General features: G+C 50.9%; 1 protein-coding gene across 3 annotated transcripts in view; it reads right to left on the bottom strand.

Annotated features, from left to right (window-relative positions):
• Acacb (acetyl-CoA carboxylase beta) overlaps positions 1–14,942 on the bottom strand; it is a 125,982-nt gene that overhangs the window by 27,130 nt on the left and 83,910 nt on the right. For all 3 annotated transcript variants that reach the window (XM_075983013.1, XM_075983023.1, XM_075983003.1), the window contains exons 21-33: positions 14,149–14,337; positions 12,617–12,717; positions 11,662–11,750; positions 11,437–11,561; positions 9,712–9,825; positions 9,281–9,394; positions 8,672–8,761; positions 6,549–6,667; positions 5,507–5,644; positions 4,903–4,999; positions 4,709–4,816; positions 327–383; positions 54–95 (exon numbers count right to left, since the gene is read on the bottom strand). In XM_075983013.1, the coding sequence (XP_075839128.1) occupies positions 54–95; positions 327–383; positions 4,709–4,816; positions 4,903–4,999; positions 5,507–5,644; positions 6,549–6,667; positions 8,672–8,761; positions 9,281–9,394; positions 9,712–9,825; positions 11,437–11,561; positions 11,662–11,750; positions 12,617–12,717; positions 14,149–14,337 (1,383 nt within the window). The remainder of the gene's footprint in view (positions 1–53; positions 96–326; positions 384–4,708; positions 4,817–4,902; positions 5,000–5,506; positions 5,645–6,548; positions 6,668–8,671; positions 8,762–9,280; positions 9,395–9,711; positions 9,826–11,436; positions 11,562–11,661; positions 11,751–12,616; positions 12,718–14,148; positions 14,338–14,942) is intronic.

The following is a 14,942-nucleotide window of genomic DNA, read 5'->3' on the forward strand; positions in this document are numbered from 1 at the left end:
AGGCTGGAGTGGAGGGCACCCACAGAGGACAGTGTCCACATTTTCACCCATACCTTGTCTCTCGCTCTGAACGTGAAGAACTTGGGAAATTCTCTCTGCAGAAAGAAATCCAAGCAAGAGGCGATTAAGTCAAGCAAGACTCTGACCCCCTCCTTGGCCTATTTTGTGATTATTAAAGATGACTTGGTCTATTTTCAGAATGAGTTCTCCAAAAAGACTGTTCTAGAAACTCATTGCTTCTACCCCACCCTCGAGAATAAATATCAAATACCTGGTCCAGAGGCTTGGAGAACAGAGAAGACATTGAACTAAGGATTGGGACTAACCTCTTGGGCGATAAGGAATGTGATCCTTCGGAGTCCGTAGTCCATGAGGATGTGTTTCTACATTAAAAGCCACAGATAGTGGAATATTATTTGGTTAGTAAAGCCCAAGTGTCCTGATGCATGCATGTGGATGAACCCTACAAGTGTAATAAATGCAAGAAGCCAGTCAAAATACTGCCTAGCAGGAGCCATGCTGGAAACATTCAGAATTAACAAATCTCCAGAGACAGGCGGTGGGACAGTGGCTGCATAGGCTGGGCTGGGGAGGAAGCCAGGGGAAGGATTTGGGTTTTCCGGGAGGCAATGCTGTAAAACTGACAGCAGGATGAAGGCCGTGCAACTGTGAACATATTTAAAAAGCATCAACTTGTATACTTTTTGATATTTTTTTTGGAGTAATGGGATTTGAACCTAGGACTTTTAGTATTTCAGGCAAGCATTGAGCTACATCCCCACTCTGAATTATACACTTTCAATGGCTGTGTTATACACTAGGTGACTTATAGCTCAACATAGCTAAACGCTGTGTTCACACAAGTCCTGAGATGTGTGCGAGAGTGTGAACTGCGAAGCTCTGTACAGAAGACCCTGGAGCAGATGGCACTCAGTAAGGACATAGCCACATTCTTCTGGGGGACCGGGGCACCCCCTTCTGGTCTGAACACTGGCCACCAAAGTGAAAATTCAGCTATATCTACACATGACCTTAGAGCTAATTAAAACATTACATAAAAGAAGAATTGCTCCCAGCTGTTCCCCAAATGGAACACACAAGACAATATATAGGTTTATGAAGAAAGACAAACCTACAGGACAAGAAAATAGGCTCGCTGTTTAACAACCTGGAAACAGTCTTTGCCTGTCCAACAAGGAAAGCTGGGTGGGCAGCACTTGGGAAGCAGAGGCTGGAGGATTATTCAAGGCCAGCCTGGGCTACACAGAATGTTCCAGGCTAGCCAGGACTACAGCATTAGATCTTATCTCAAAAAACAAAAAATAAAAAAAAAACCAAAAGATAAAACCCCCAGCAAAACAAAAACAAACTAAAGAAACACAAGTGCACCAAAGACATTTGAGGAAAATAACGGCAAGCACAGGCACAAGGGGCTGAGATGGAGCAGTGGTTGAAGCACTGGCTACTCTTCCAGAGGACCCAGGTTCGAGTCCCAGCACCCACTTGGCTGTGCAGAACTCTTAACTCCATATCCAGGGGATGTGACTCCGTGTTTTGGCCTCCAAGGGCACTGCACACAGACCTACATGCAGGCAAAATACCCACAGAACATTTTAAGTTAAAAAAATTAAAACAACAAAGACACCACAGTGGGTGAGTAGTTGGATCATGAGTTCTCTGCTAAGGAAGTTGTGCGTGAGTGAATGCACATGGATGTGTGCGCATGAGTGAATGCACGTGGATGTGTGCGCATTAGTGAATGCACATGGATGTATGCACATGAGTGAATGCATATGGATGTGTGCGCATGAATGAATGCAAGTGGATGTGTGCGCATGAGTGAATGCACGTGGATGTGTGTGCATGAGTGAATATACATGGATGTGTGTGCATGAGTGAATGCAAGTGGATGTGTGCACATGAGTGAATGCACATGGATGTGTGCGCATGAGTGAATGCACATGGATGTGTGCACATGAGTGAATGCACATGGATGTGTGCGCATGAGTGAATGCACATGGATGTGTGCACATGAGTGAATGCACATGGATGTGTGCACATGAGTGAATGCACGTGGATGTGTGCGCATGAGTGAATGCACATGGATGTGTGCGTGAGTGAATGCACGTGGATGTGTGCGCATGAGTGAATGCAAGTGGATGTGTGCGCATGAGTGAATGCAAGTGGATGTGTGCACATGAGTGAATGCACATGGATGTGTGTGCATGAGTGAATGCACATGGATGTGTGCACATGAGTGAATGCACATGGATGTGTGCACATGAGTGAATGCACATGGATGTGTGCGCATGAGTGAATGCACGTGGATGTGTGCGCATGAGTGAATGCACGTGGATGTGTGCGCATGAGTGAATGCACGTGGATGTGTGCGCGTGAGTGAATGCACGTGGATGTGTGCGCATGAGTGAATGCACGTGGATGTGTGCGCATGAGTGAATGCACATGGATGTGTGCGTGAGTGAATGCACGTGGATGTGTGCGCATGAGTGAATGCACGTGGATGTGTGTGCATGAGTGAACGCACATGAATGTGTGCGCATTAGTGAATGCACATGGATGTGTGCGCATGAGTGAATGCACATGGATGTGTGCGCATGAGTGAATGCACGTGGATGTGTGTGCATTAGTGAACGCACGTGGATGTGTGTGCATGAGTGAACGCACGTGGATGTATGCGCATGAGTGAATGCACATGGATGTGTGCGCATGAGTGAATGCACATGGATGTGTGCGCATGAGTGAATGCACGTGGATGTGTGTGCATTTGTGAATGCACGTGGATGTGTGTGCATGAGTGAACGCACGTGGATGTATGCGCATGAGTGAACGCACATGGATGTATGCACATGAGTCCTGTCACACAGTGGGGCAGCAGCTGTTCAGAGGGTCCTGTCACACAGTGGGACAGCAGCTGCTCAGGGGTTCCGTCACACAGTGGGGCAGCTGCTGCTCAGGGGTCCTGTCACACAGTGGGGCAGCTGCTGCTCAGGGTTCCTGTCACACAGTGGGGCAGCAGCTATTCAGAGGGTCCTGTCACACAGTGGGGCAGCAGCTGGTCAGAGGGTTCCTTCACACAGTAGGGCAGCAACTGAGAGCACTATCAGCTGGGACAGGAAGAAATTAGTGGAGCAGAGGAGTGGAGGTGAAGTCCTCTCATCCCTGCCTAGAGGATGGGGGCTGTGGGTTTTGTTTTTAAACTACCTTCCAGAACTCAGGAGGTAAAGACACTTGTGTCCAGACCTGATAATCTAGGTTTGATCCCCATGGTTCACATGGTGGAAGAGAGAATCAACTCATACAAGTTGTCTCCTGGCCTCCACAAACACATAAATAAATGCAAATAAATAAATAAAATCTACTTCCAGATGTGTCTGCAGTTAAAAAGTTTTCTTCAGTGAACAACCTGAACTACTGATTATAGAGATAAAGCCTAAAGACATTCACAAAAATAATGTCCCCAGTTAACAGAACTCAGAACCTGACATTCCTTCCCTGGACCAGAAAGCATCTTTTAGGGCCCCAAGCCAGGTGGAGGGAAGAGGTCCCTCCACATGCATACAGACATACAGACAGACAGAAAGTCAATAGCCGGAGTTCCCTACATGAGGTTAGACCAAATCAGGAGGACCAAAGACTGACGTTCAGACAGCCTGGCTGGCGGAATCTCAGCATTCCTCTTCACAAATAGAGAAGCTGAGGTTCAGAGGGGAAAGTCACACGGTGACGAAACCCGCCGGCCTGGCAGTGCCACACCTGGCACCCTGCTCACACTTGTCTGCAGCTGGAAGTCCGAAATGGACACAACAGCTGGCCTGGCATGAGGACATCTGCAAGGATCAGCTGCCACAGGTCTGCGCACTCCTGTGACCACTTCACAAGTTTCCTTTCTCCCCAATATTTCTGACATCTGCTTCTAACTAGGCACACGTGTGTAACATTGGTCATTTCCTCACTGAATCAGCCTGGGAGAGACGCTGAGGTCCACCATGTCCTCTCACAAGGACCCTGGCTTCAAGGACTAGCAGAATTAGGGCAGAATACCAGGTCTGGGCCTCTCAAACTCCCCCAGGCCATCTCAGGTGCTCAGCACCCTCCCCAGGCCCCGCCCTCCTCTGAAGGAACCTGTTACCTCCATGGTTCCCATGGAACCCTGTGACTATGGTTACCATGGAAACTCACAGTCTTAGTCCCTTGCAATGTGAAAGGCTTTGAGGAGGTGTCACCTCTGAGTGATGTCATTGGGTCCTGGAGATAAGACCCGCGGAGAGGGTCTCACAGCGAGGGTCAGTTCAGTGAGGGAGGGTTAGTGCGGCCCCTCCCTCTCCTGCATGCGTCCTGAGATGGAACACCATTCACACGCTGTGAGACTGCAGGAGCCATGGTGAGAGCCAGCAGAGTTGCTGGTGCAACCTCCAGAATGTTTAACTTTAAAAAAAAATTAGGTTTATTTTATGTATCTGAGTGTTATGCTTCTTTGTATATCTGTGTAGTAGCAGTGTTAAAGGCAGTTGTAAGCTGTTGTGTGGGTACGAGGAATCGAACCTGAGTCCTCTGCAAGAGCAATAAGAGCTCTTAACTGCTGAGCCATCTCTCTAATCTCCCATAAACATTTTACTTTATTCCCAACCTCAGGCATCCTGTGACAGCGACACAGAGCAGGGGACGACAGCCTGTCCTCTGGGAATACCTTGGACTGCACAAAGGTGCGGAGAATTGGCACCAGCGCGTCATCCTCCAGGTGCTCAGCGCACTGGATGGCCACATTCAGGATGTGGATGGGCTCCTCTCGAACGCTCTGCAAGAGAAAAACAAGGGCTGGGGGCAGAGGGCAGGACCACAGCCTGCCCCTCCCCAGAGCTGCACATTATCCGCTGGGTTTACCTTGCCATCATCCTCATACAGGGAGGTGCAGGCCTTCCTGAAGAGGGGAGTGTCTTTAGGCACGTTGGCAAAGCAGGAGATGACGTCATCAAAGTTCCTGGGGGTGGGACAGAGGAAAACTGAGGGTCCTGCCTCAAAAGGATGTGGTCCGTCCTTGTGGTGCAACAGCATGCCAGAACTTTGGGCTCCTACCTAGTTACATCCCTTAGCACCATGGACCAACCTTTCCCATCACTCCCAAAGGAGTCTGTAATTCCTTTTTTTTAAAAAATAAACTAAGATGAGTTGTTTTTGTTGTTGTTTTTAATTTTTGTTTTTGTTTTTGTTTTGTTTTGTTTTGCTTTGGTTTTGGTTGTTCAAGACAGGATTTCTCTGTGTAGCTTTAGAGCCTGGAACTAGCTCTTGTAGACCTGGCTGGCCTTGAACTCACAGAAATCCTCCTGCCTCTGCCTCTTAGTGTGGGAATTAAAGGCGTGCGGCACCACTGCCCAGCTAGGAGTCTATAATTCTTAACTGCTGTGCCTGTGTCTGGGTTTCCCTGAGCCCGAGTGTTAGTGAATGAATAGCTGGGGGTTGGGGAAGTCATGCAGCTCCTGCTCCATACCTGGTGAACTCTTCAAATTTCCTGAAGGCGACCATGGCCCCCATGCGCTGGCACAGTGGGGAGAAGCCACTGTCCATGAAGAGTTCCGTGCTGTGTCTGAGCAGGTCAGGGTTAGAGACGGTGATAGGCATCGCCATCCTGCAGGGGGCGAGAGAGAGGTTGGGGGCAGCTGATGCCACCGCCGTGGCCCTGGGAGTTTTTGCATAGGATGCTTGGGGTTCCGGAACAGGACAGGATAAGAGCCTTCGCTGAGATGGGGCCTACAGGGGACTGCAGTTAGGGGCAGGCGCTGAAGGAGCTCATCAGATTCCTTGGACATGCAGTAGACAAGGAGCCCAGGCACTGAGTGAGTGAATGAATGATGCAGCTAAAGTTCAGTCCCAACATAGTTCCAGGGTAAATCCAAATAGGTAAATATAGAGAGGGTAAGCTCCCAGCCTCAGTTTCCCCAGAAGAGCCCCCGCTCTAGGCAGCTGGTAAGGAGGCAAGCTTGGTCCTGGGATCATTCCAGGCCTCCACTCTCTTCAATTCTTCCGTCAAATCTCCCTTGGGATAAGGTCAGTAGCTGCTAAGGATTTAGAGGGCCACCGTTCCCAGGAACCAATCCAGTCTGGTCACGTGAGGACTCTGGAATCAGGTGTGGGAGGGGTGAGCCATGAGGTGTGAAAAGACTGTGCACAAAGGCCAGAGCTGCCCTGCCCTCCCTGTGCACAGTGGCCCTCAGCTGGTGATAGGAACTGAGACTTGGGAGTATGCCCTGCTGTGCTGCCATCTCGGAGGGCCATGCCGAGCACTGTGGGACTGGGGAGCTGTATTGGCATTCATGTCCATTCACTGTCTTTTAAGGCAGCACATGGGTCACTAGACAGGCGACAGAGAAGGGCGTGGATGATTATCTCCATCCTACAGATGAGCGTGCAAGGCCACAGAGCCCTACAGGTGGGAAAAGGTCTCCTCTGCGGCTCCCCGGAAGCCAGACATACTTGGTGGATCCTTCCAGCGACAAGAGAGTGAGGAAAGAAACAAGGAGAAACCTCCATACCGGTTGGGGTGGGAAGACGGCAGCATGAATTGGAACTCCACAAAGCAGGTGCCATCTGGGAGCTCCCGGTGCTGTAGGCTGTTTAACTCATAGGCGATGTAGCCTCTCCGCACGTAAACCTGCCAGAGCAGGACAGTGGCGTTCAGAGGCTAGCCGATTCTGATGGGGTGAAGGGTTGTGCACAAGACCTCCACAGGCTCCCTAAGCTACATGAAAGTGGATTTCTCAAGACAGCGGGAGACACTGCTTCTGCTGCAATGTGGAAGCCACCCTGAAAAAGTGCGTGTGTATCTGTGTATATGGTGCTCACTAGCCAGGCTGGTCCACACAGTCCTAGAGAGAGCCGTGGGGTGAGTGCTGCAGGCCTCAGCAGCAGAGAGGCTGCTGGAGGAGCCTGGATTTGGGGCGCAGTCCCTCTTTTCTCTGACAAACTTCCTGGGGCCTAAATGCCTTGATACTGTGTGAGGGACACATGCTTTTGGCCTCATAGTTCTGACATCTGTACACATCAGGCAGAGGGCTACTGAGCCCAGTCCTCCCTAAAAACCCCCGATGCTAAAAACACCTGGTGTCCCATGAGCTTCCCAGGTGTCAGAGGAGCTCCCTCACTGTGATTCCCCTCAGAGAACTCCCCAGGATCCCTACCCTGGTCCCCTCAGCATCACCCAAGTGCCTGACTCTTTGTTGTCTGCCTTCCACTCTGTGTAATCCATGACAGATGCGACCATGACGACCCAAGACCTGTGTAAATCACTAGCCTGGAGTGTGCTTGGGGACCCCAACCCTTTAGGGATTTAAAAATAAAATCTGTCTTTCTCTGTCTTCCACGAGATTGAGCCTAGACTGTCCATTCCTGGGCTCCTGAGTCACCAGGAAAACGTTGAACCACGTTCGGCCAATGCGCCTGACACAGAACTGGAATATATGAAAGTCCATCTTGGAGCCACAGAGACAGCTCGGTGGGTGAAAGCAACATCTGCACAGGCCTGACAGTCTGAATTTGATTTCCAGATCCCGTGTAAAAAGCCAGATGTGCTGGCATGCATCTGTGTTCCCGCTGTCCCCTCAGTGAGAGGGGAAGCAGGAGAACAAACCAGAAGCTCCGAGTCCAGTACACAGCCTGGCCGCAGAAATGAGAGACTTTGCCTCAAAAAGTCAAGCTGGAAGGGAAGAGCCACACCCAGACAGATGAACTTTAACCTCCATGTGTCTCCATGGTACATGCACACTCTTGAACTCTGTCTCTGTCTCTCTCACACACAAAAGAATTTATTAACTAACTAAAAGTTTTTAGATGGTACATCCTAGAGAAAGCCTTCACAGACACACAGGGATTAACAGTGTCAGCACACCTGGTGGGTGCGCTGGCCTTGAGGTGAGGCCTCAGGACCCCTTATAGAGTGACGGCTGTCAGCCCATGGCCCCTGCCGCCGTCATGTGCTCAAAGACCCAAACCAGCCACCTTGAAGCCCTAGGCAAACCTGGCATGGAGTGGGTGATCCACAGGGTCTAAAAGGTGCAGGAAAAGGGGTCTCACGAGGAGGGGAGGCTGAGCATGAGGGTAAAGGGTGAGATAAAGCCATCAGTCACTCAGTCCAGGGTTAAGGGAGGTCCTGAGGACGGGAGTCTCTGCCTCCTATTTGTGAGAGGCATTCCTGAGAGGACCTGAAGGCTGCTGGGCTCTTGTGCTCAGGGAACCCAGTGGCTGTTACACTGGGAAAGCCCTTCCCTGTCCCAAGGCAGGTCGCCTGCATTTTCTGCGCCAGGCAGGGAAGTCTGTCCGAGATACCAAACACTCATGAGTAAACAGTTTGGACAAGGTGCGTCTGACATGGCACTGGGGAGTGGCATCAAGCTGTGCCCTGTCTGGAGGAGCCTGTGATGCCACAGGGCACGTCAATATTCCGGCATGGACTTTGCAGAACCGATAAAGTGTGAATCTTGATTGTCTCTGACTGTGTGGCCTTGAGAAAGTCACCGCCCCACTCAGCTCAGTTTCTCTCTCTGTGAGATGGCAATAGCAACCCCTTCCCTGAAGAGAAAAGGTCGTATGTACCAGGTGCACAGCTCACGGTCCGGCCATGCAGGTGGGCGTACACTCTAGATGACTTGCTACCGCTTACCTCCAGCGATGCCATACAGACAACCTTGTTAGCGTGATAGAAGAAAGTTGGCAGGACGTCGAATATGGTCGTTTCAGAAAGTATCAATTTCTATGGGGAACAGAAGGAGATGAAAAGCAAACAGAGCATGAGCAGACTGACCACAAGCTAGGCAGGAGCAGCAGGCACAAGAAGGCTCTGTTGCAATCATTGTCACAGTCAGGTCTTCCAAAGCAGGGAACTCCTCTGCACACAGCCTTGGGAGATGGGGCAATGAGGGCTGTGGGGTGACTGTGGTCAGGACAAGGCCCCAGCTTTAAATGTTGATTGGTGTCTAGAAGTTTACAATAAGTCAGGACCCTGGCAAGAGCCGGGAAAAAGGAGGCCCTATCCCACCACCATACAAAGGGCTCGTGCCTCCTGGCATGTTCCAGAATGCCTTAATTTAAAGCCTGTACTGGCCAGGAAAGCCTCAAGCCTGTTGCCCTGTGCATCCTGTGAACAGACTTCCACACTTGCAACTCCCAGAGCCTGCAGATGTCCCTGGGACCATCCCAGCCACTCTGAACTCCATGTCACTAAACTGGGGGCGCCCTGAGCGGAAGGAAAACCATGGTCCCAAAGACTCACTTGGAGGTTTTCCGGGCAGAACTGGTGGCCGTACATGTCGATGGCAGACAAGAAGATGGATTCTACCTGGTTGTGTCGCAGCTCGTAGGAGGGGAGGTGGGAGGCAATCAGGACCTGTAGGGAAGAGGGGGGAAGACAGAGATAAGAGAAGCTGGGAGGGAGCAGGGCCGCATGCATGCATGCACACGCATGTGCACACACAGCAACACACATGCACACACACGTGTGTGCACACAGCAACACACTCACACACACAAGCAATACATGCACACACGCATGTGCGCACACATCGTAGCACATCCTAATGCATGCACACACAAAGAAAACATGCATACATATGCATGCACGCACAGCAATACACACATGCACAAACACAGCAGCACATACACATACATGCATGCACACACATAACAACACACTTTGAGACCAACCTGCCTGGCTCTGAGGGCCACCTTGCAGTGCTCGCTCCTGCTCAGCTGTGTGAGCTCATTGAGGATGGAGGTCAGCTCGTCTGACAGGGTGGGGTCTGGGCCACAGAGTTCATCCTTCAGGGACAACAACAGAACCCAGGTTGGCTTTGCTGGAGATCTGGCCAGCACTTGGCTGGTCAGGAGTGGAGGTCTAATCTCGACTCTCTGGACATAGCCAGTCAGCTTTTAAAAAGCCCTTACCTCTTGTCACATGGGTACCGCCTCTCATTCACTCACGTCACACATTCATTTCCTGACTCATGGACCCTCACATCTGATGGGAAGGGAAATACAGCAGACCTCTTTACCATGTACTATATGTGTACTATATGTGTGTGTGTGTGAGCATGCACACGTGCACACATGCATGTGGGAACAAGACCAGACCACCTCATATGTCTTCTCCATTGCTCTCCACTGTATTTTCTGAGTCAGGGTCTCTCCTGAATCTGGAACTCGGAACTCACTGATTTGGCTAGTACCCTAGGCAGCTTGCCTTGGGGAATCCCTTATCTCCACCTCCACTGGGATTACAAGTGGGCCACCACATCCACTAGCTTTTTATGCAGATGCTGGGAGTCCAAACTCTGGTCCCCACACATGTACAACACATGTTCTATCCACTGAGGGAGCCATCTCCCTGACCATGCACGCCTTCCTTCTGCCAAGGGAGGAGCTTTTTTGCTGCAGACGGTACTGTGTGCACATGGCCTGTTTCCTCGTGCGTCTTCGCTGTAAGAAGGGCTTGGGGGACCATAAGAAGGGGTCTCTAGACAGCCACTGGAGAGAGGTCTGTGATGGGAGGAAGCAGGTTTGCTAAGCCGCTGACCTCCACTACCCGAATTAGCCCACACTGTCCTCTAAGACACATTGCTACCTATAGGCTGAGTCACCTCTCACCTAGACGCTCGCTCCTGTGGAATCCCAAGAACAGCCTGTCACTCTCTCCCTCTCAAGTCCCAATAGGGTCAGACAGCTGTAGCATTGCTTCTTCCTCCCCTCCCTGTGGCTGCTGTCCAGCAACTGGGCTTTCCAAGAGGCCCAGCCGGCATCCAAAGAGCACTTCGTACAGGCTGGAGAGATGGTGTTTTCACAGAGGACCCGAGTAAGATTCCTGGCACCCACGTCAGTAAGCTGAAACTCCAGCTCTCTGTCAAGGGCAGTGACAACAGTCCACATCCCTTGGAGTTGGAGAGAACCTAGCAGTAATGGCATAGGGCGGTGCACTTCTACAGTCCCAACTGCTTAGGAACCTTAAGCAGAGGGGGCTCTCTAGCTAAGGGTTCAAGATCAACCTGAGCCATATACAACAACAGTAATAAAAATAATCAAATGAATTTAGTATACAATCTTTAAAACTAATTGATAAATCTTTAAAGCAACAAAGAGGGCTTGGCACAGAGCAGGTCTTTTGTGTCACTGCCTACTGTTACAAATAAAGCTTTATTGTGCAGTCAGACTGTAAGCAATGGCAACATCATATAGCTAGGTCAACCAAACCTAGAAATTACTGGGACTAGGCTTGGGGTGTGGCTTTGTGACGGAGGATTGCCTAGCAGGATTAGGACCTGGGTTCCACGCCAGAACTGAAAAGGGGGGAAGGAAAAGGAGGGAGATGAGGAGAAGAAGGAAGAGGGAGAAAAGCCTCTGCCCCACCCTGACCTGCGGTGCTGGTCCCCATCTTACTATCAGCATGATCACCAGCTGGTTCTTCTTGGCCACCTGTGCGTGTGAGAAGATGCAGTCCAGCACCTGGGTCATGTCCGGCTTGAACTGCTCCCTTAGGTTGATGACACACTTGTCATAGTGGGCTGTGAGGGAGACAAGAGACCCAGAAGGGTGAGGTTGGCACGTCCCCCTTGCCCTGCCCAGAGTTTGTGCCTGTCACCAGTGGTGGGTAGCATCTCTTGCCTTGCTGGAAATGATGTTCCACATTCAGATATTTCCGCAGTAGGTCCAGTACCACCGTCTTCATGTAGCCACGGGTCCCGCTGCGGTACCTAGGGGACCAGAAGCTGCCCTGTCACTATGCCCACTACCTCCTCAACCCCAAAATAGCTCAGCTAGAGCTGTGGCACCTTTAAGAAGGGAAGCACAGGCGTAGTGGCCCATGCCTGCAAGAGCACTCTTCCTACAAGGACTTCGAGTTTGAGGGTGGCACTATACAGGGAGACCATGTCTCAGAAAAGCAAGAGCTGGGACATAGCTCAGTGGTAGAGTTTGTCCCTAGCATGTGCAAAGCCATGGCTGCAATCTGCACTGCAAGAGGAGAAGCAAGAAGATAAAAAAGAGGAAGGAGGGAAATAAGGAGAAGGGAAGGGGAAAGAGAGAGGGGAGGAGGAGAAGGAGGAAGAGGAGGAGGAGGAGGAGGAAGAAGAGGAGGAGGAGGAAGAAGGGGGGTACACTCCAACTCCTCCGGCCCGGAGAACCATGGAACAGACTTAGTTCTAGCTAGGCATGTCAGCGGAACTATGACTTGTCCATCAAACCAGAAACCAGATTGTACCAGTCTCCAGACTAAGCCTCCAGACAAGGCCAGAAAGAAGAGAAAAACCTTAAGAGTCGAGCTCCTAAAAAGAGGAAAGCTGATTTTAGTATATTTTAATTACAAAACAAAAATTTCCAATGACCTATGTAACATACAAAGATGTTTTTTAAAAAGTCAAACTTGAAGATGTTTGCCAATACTTTTTGTAAATTTCCCTTCCTTTTCGAAACAGAATGCAATGTGGTATTCCTCTGTGTTTTTCCTCTTCTATCATATTTCTAAACACGGGACGGATTTCCTCTCCGCCTCTCCCTCCCTGTGTTGGGGGATGAGCCAGGGCTTCATACAGCTACTCCGGCTTCTGAAGGATGCACTTGCCTCTGGACCAGCTGCACGATGCTCTGTGTGTTCATGAAGAAGACCTCGCGCTCTGCCTTACGCTGCAATGTGGCGGCGTGGCAGTCCAGGATGGTGGCTATCTAGATAAGAACACAAAACAGGTCAGACCACTGCCAACCACAGGATCCAGCGGCCACTGGGTAATATCACGGGAAACCCCCACAGGCTCCCAGGGAGGTCCCAGCCTGGTTGTGCTCGAAGACCCAAGCCACCTGGCTTCTCCATAACAGCCCTGCCCACCCCGTCAGTGTCTCCCTGGGGACCCAGGAGCTCAGAATGACAACATTCACACAAAGAGAGAGTGAAGGAAATGTTTTCTCCCTTCCCTGCTGAGAGGACTCAGAAAAGTGTGGGTGCAGGAGGGGGAAGGGTCCTGTCTTTATATGAAAATTCATGTGATTGGTATGTTCCCTTTAAAAATTGTTGTGGTGTGTGTACCTGGCATGTGCGGGGATTTTTGCACCACGGCGCACAAGGAGGTCGGGGGATACTGTGACGCTGGTTCTCATCTACCCCTATGTGGGTTCTGAGGATCTGATTCAGGGCACCATGCTTGTTTGGCAAGTGTCTCCACCTGCTGAGCCATCTCACGGGCCCCCAAAAGGGATTTTTAATGAAAATTAAAACTGAGAAATTTCAGAAATGTCCCAAATGCACCCTTCTCTCCATGGGGCCTCATCAGTTCTGGTCAGGACAGAACTGGTTCCTCCTCCAGTTGTCACGTACAGGCTCAGTGAAGCCGCTCTCCTCTCCTTGCCTCCCCCATCCCTCCCCTGAAGGCCACTAATTGACTTCCTCTCTACACTGACTGCCTGTTCAGGACAACGTGTCTGACCGGCTCCTTTCCCTTAGCCTAAGGCTCATCCGTGTAGGAGCGAGAATCACAATGCCATCCCTCTGATGTGGCTGAACAATATTCCGACCTTCAGGAGCTCGGGGTGTAGCTCAGTAGTAGAGTGCTTGCCTAGCATGCCTGAGGCCCAGCACTGCAAAAAACAAAACAAAAGTTTCAACCTTTAGAGCTGTTGGCCTTTGGAAACGGCCTGACTTGGCTTCTCCGACAGCAGAGGTGTGTGGGGGGTGACGGGTGAGGACAGCAGGAAGGAACGGTGAAGGCGGGAGAGAAAGTGACCTTGACTTGCTCATCAGCAGAAAATAAACTAGACAGCCCAGAAAAAGGATGACGAAGTTTTATCTGAATGGGGTGTATATGCTGATGGTTTCTAGTCCCAAGGTGCATGAGGCCTACAGCTATGGACTTCCAAAACCTGTGACCCAGGAACAAGATTCTGTAGCTAATGATTTGAGCTAGTCTGATTTGCAGCTGTAACACACCCCCCTGAACCTGAGCCGCTGGAGTGAGGCCTGACCCTTGGGAGAATGTGCTGGAGTCCTACGGAAGTTAGAAAGAAAGCACGGGCCCACAACATTTGATGCTGGCCCATCTTAAAAGAAGCCAGATGAGGGAGTGAGCATAGGTGTGGCTGGCCGGAGCCGGCTGGGGCATGCACCTGTTGGCTGGGGAACTGGCACAACACTGAAGTGATGTTGCTGGCATACTGGGCCATCACCCTGCGGACGGCCTTCTCCACGGGTGCTGGGATGCGGCCTGCCACGCTGGTCATGATCTCCTGCAGCTCCAGGAGAGGTAGGGATGGGTGCCGGAGCGTCATCATGAGCTTTTGGACCCACTCCTTCAGCTGCAGAGGGACAATGACATCAGCCACCACCTTACAAACGTGTGGGCACTTCCATCGGCCAGGGGCACCCTACCCGACTCAACCCACCCAGGCCACACCTTCCAATGCAGGAGCCCAGCAGCCTCTGGAGCAGTCTGGAGTGGACTGCTCAAGTCTCCACACACAGAAGCCCCTGTGTCCCTCCCTGGGTCACTAGACAGCCAGTGTGGTACAGGAGAACAAATAAGGTCATATGACAAGATAACGCTTGTGGGCACTTGACTGGCGCCAGGCAGAATACAAAGCTTGTTCTTCACCTGTATTCTCTTTTAGTTTATTTTTATTACTTTAAAGTTATGTTCATGTGTTTGTGTCTGCGCGTGGGGTGTGCACGTGAATGCTGTACCCTCAGCAGTCAGCAGAGGGCATTCGATCCCTGGAGCTGCAGTTACAGGCATTTATGAGCTTGGGAACTCACTGAGCTTGGTTCCTCTGGAAGAGCAATTAATACATGCTCTCAACCCCAGGGCCACTGAGCAACCTCTTCTCCCTCTTTAGCTATTTTTCTTTCTTTTTTTTTTTTAAGAGACAGCCACAGCAAGCAGGCAGAATGATTACCCCATTCA

Source organism: Microtus pennsylvanicus, chromosome 1 (genome assembly GCF_037038515.1).
Source record: "Microtus pennsylvanicus isolate mMicPen1 chromosome 1, mMicPen1.hap1, whole genome shotgun sequence".
Lineage (NCBI taxonomy): Eukaryota > Metazoa > Chordata > Mammalia > Rodentia > Cricetidae > Microtus > Microtus pennsylvanicus.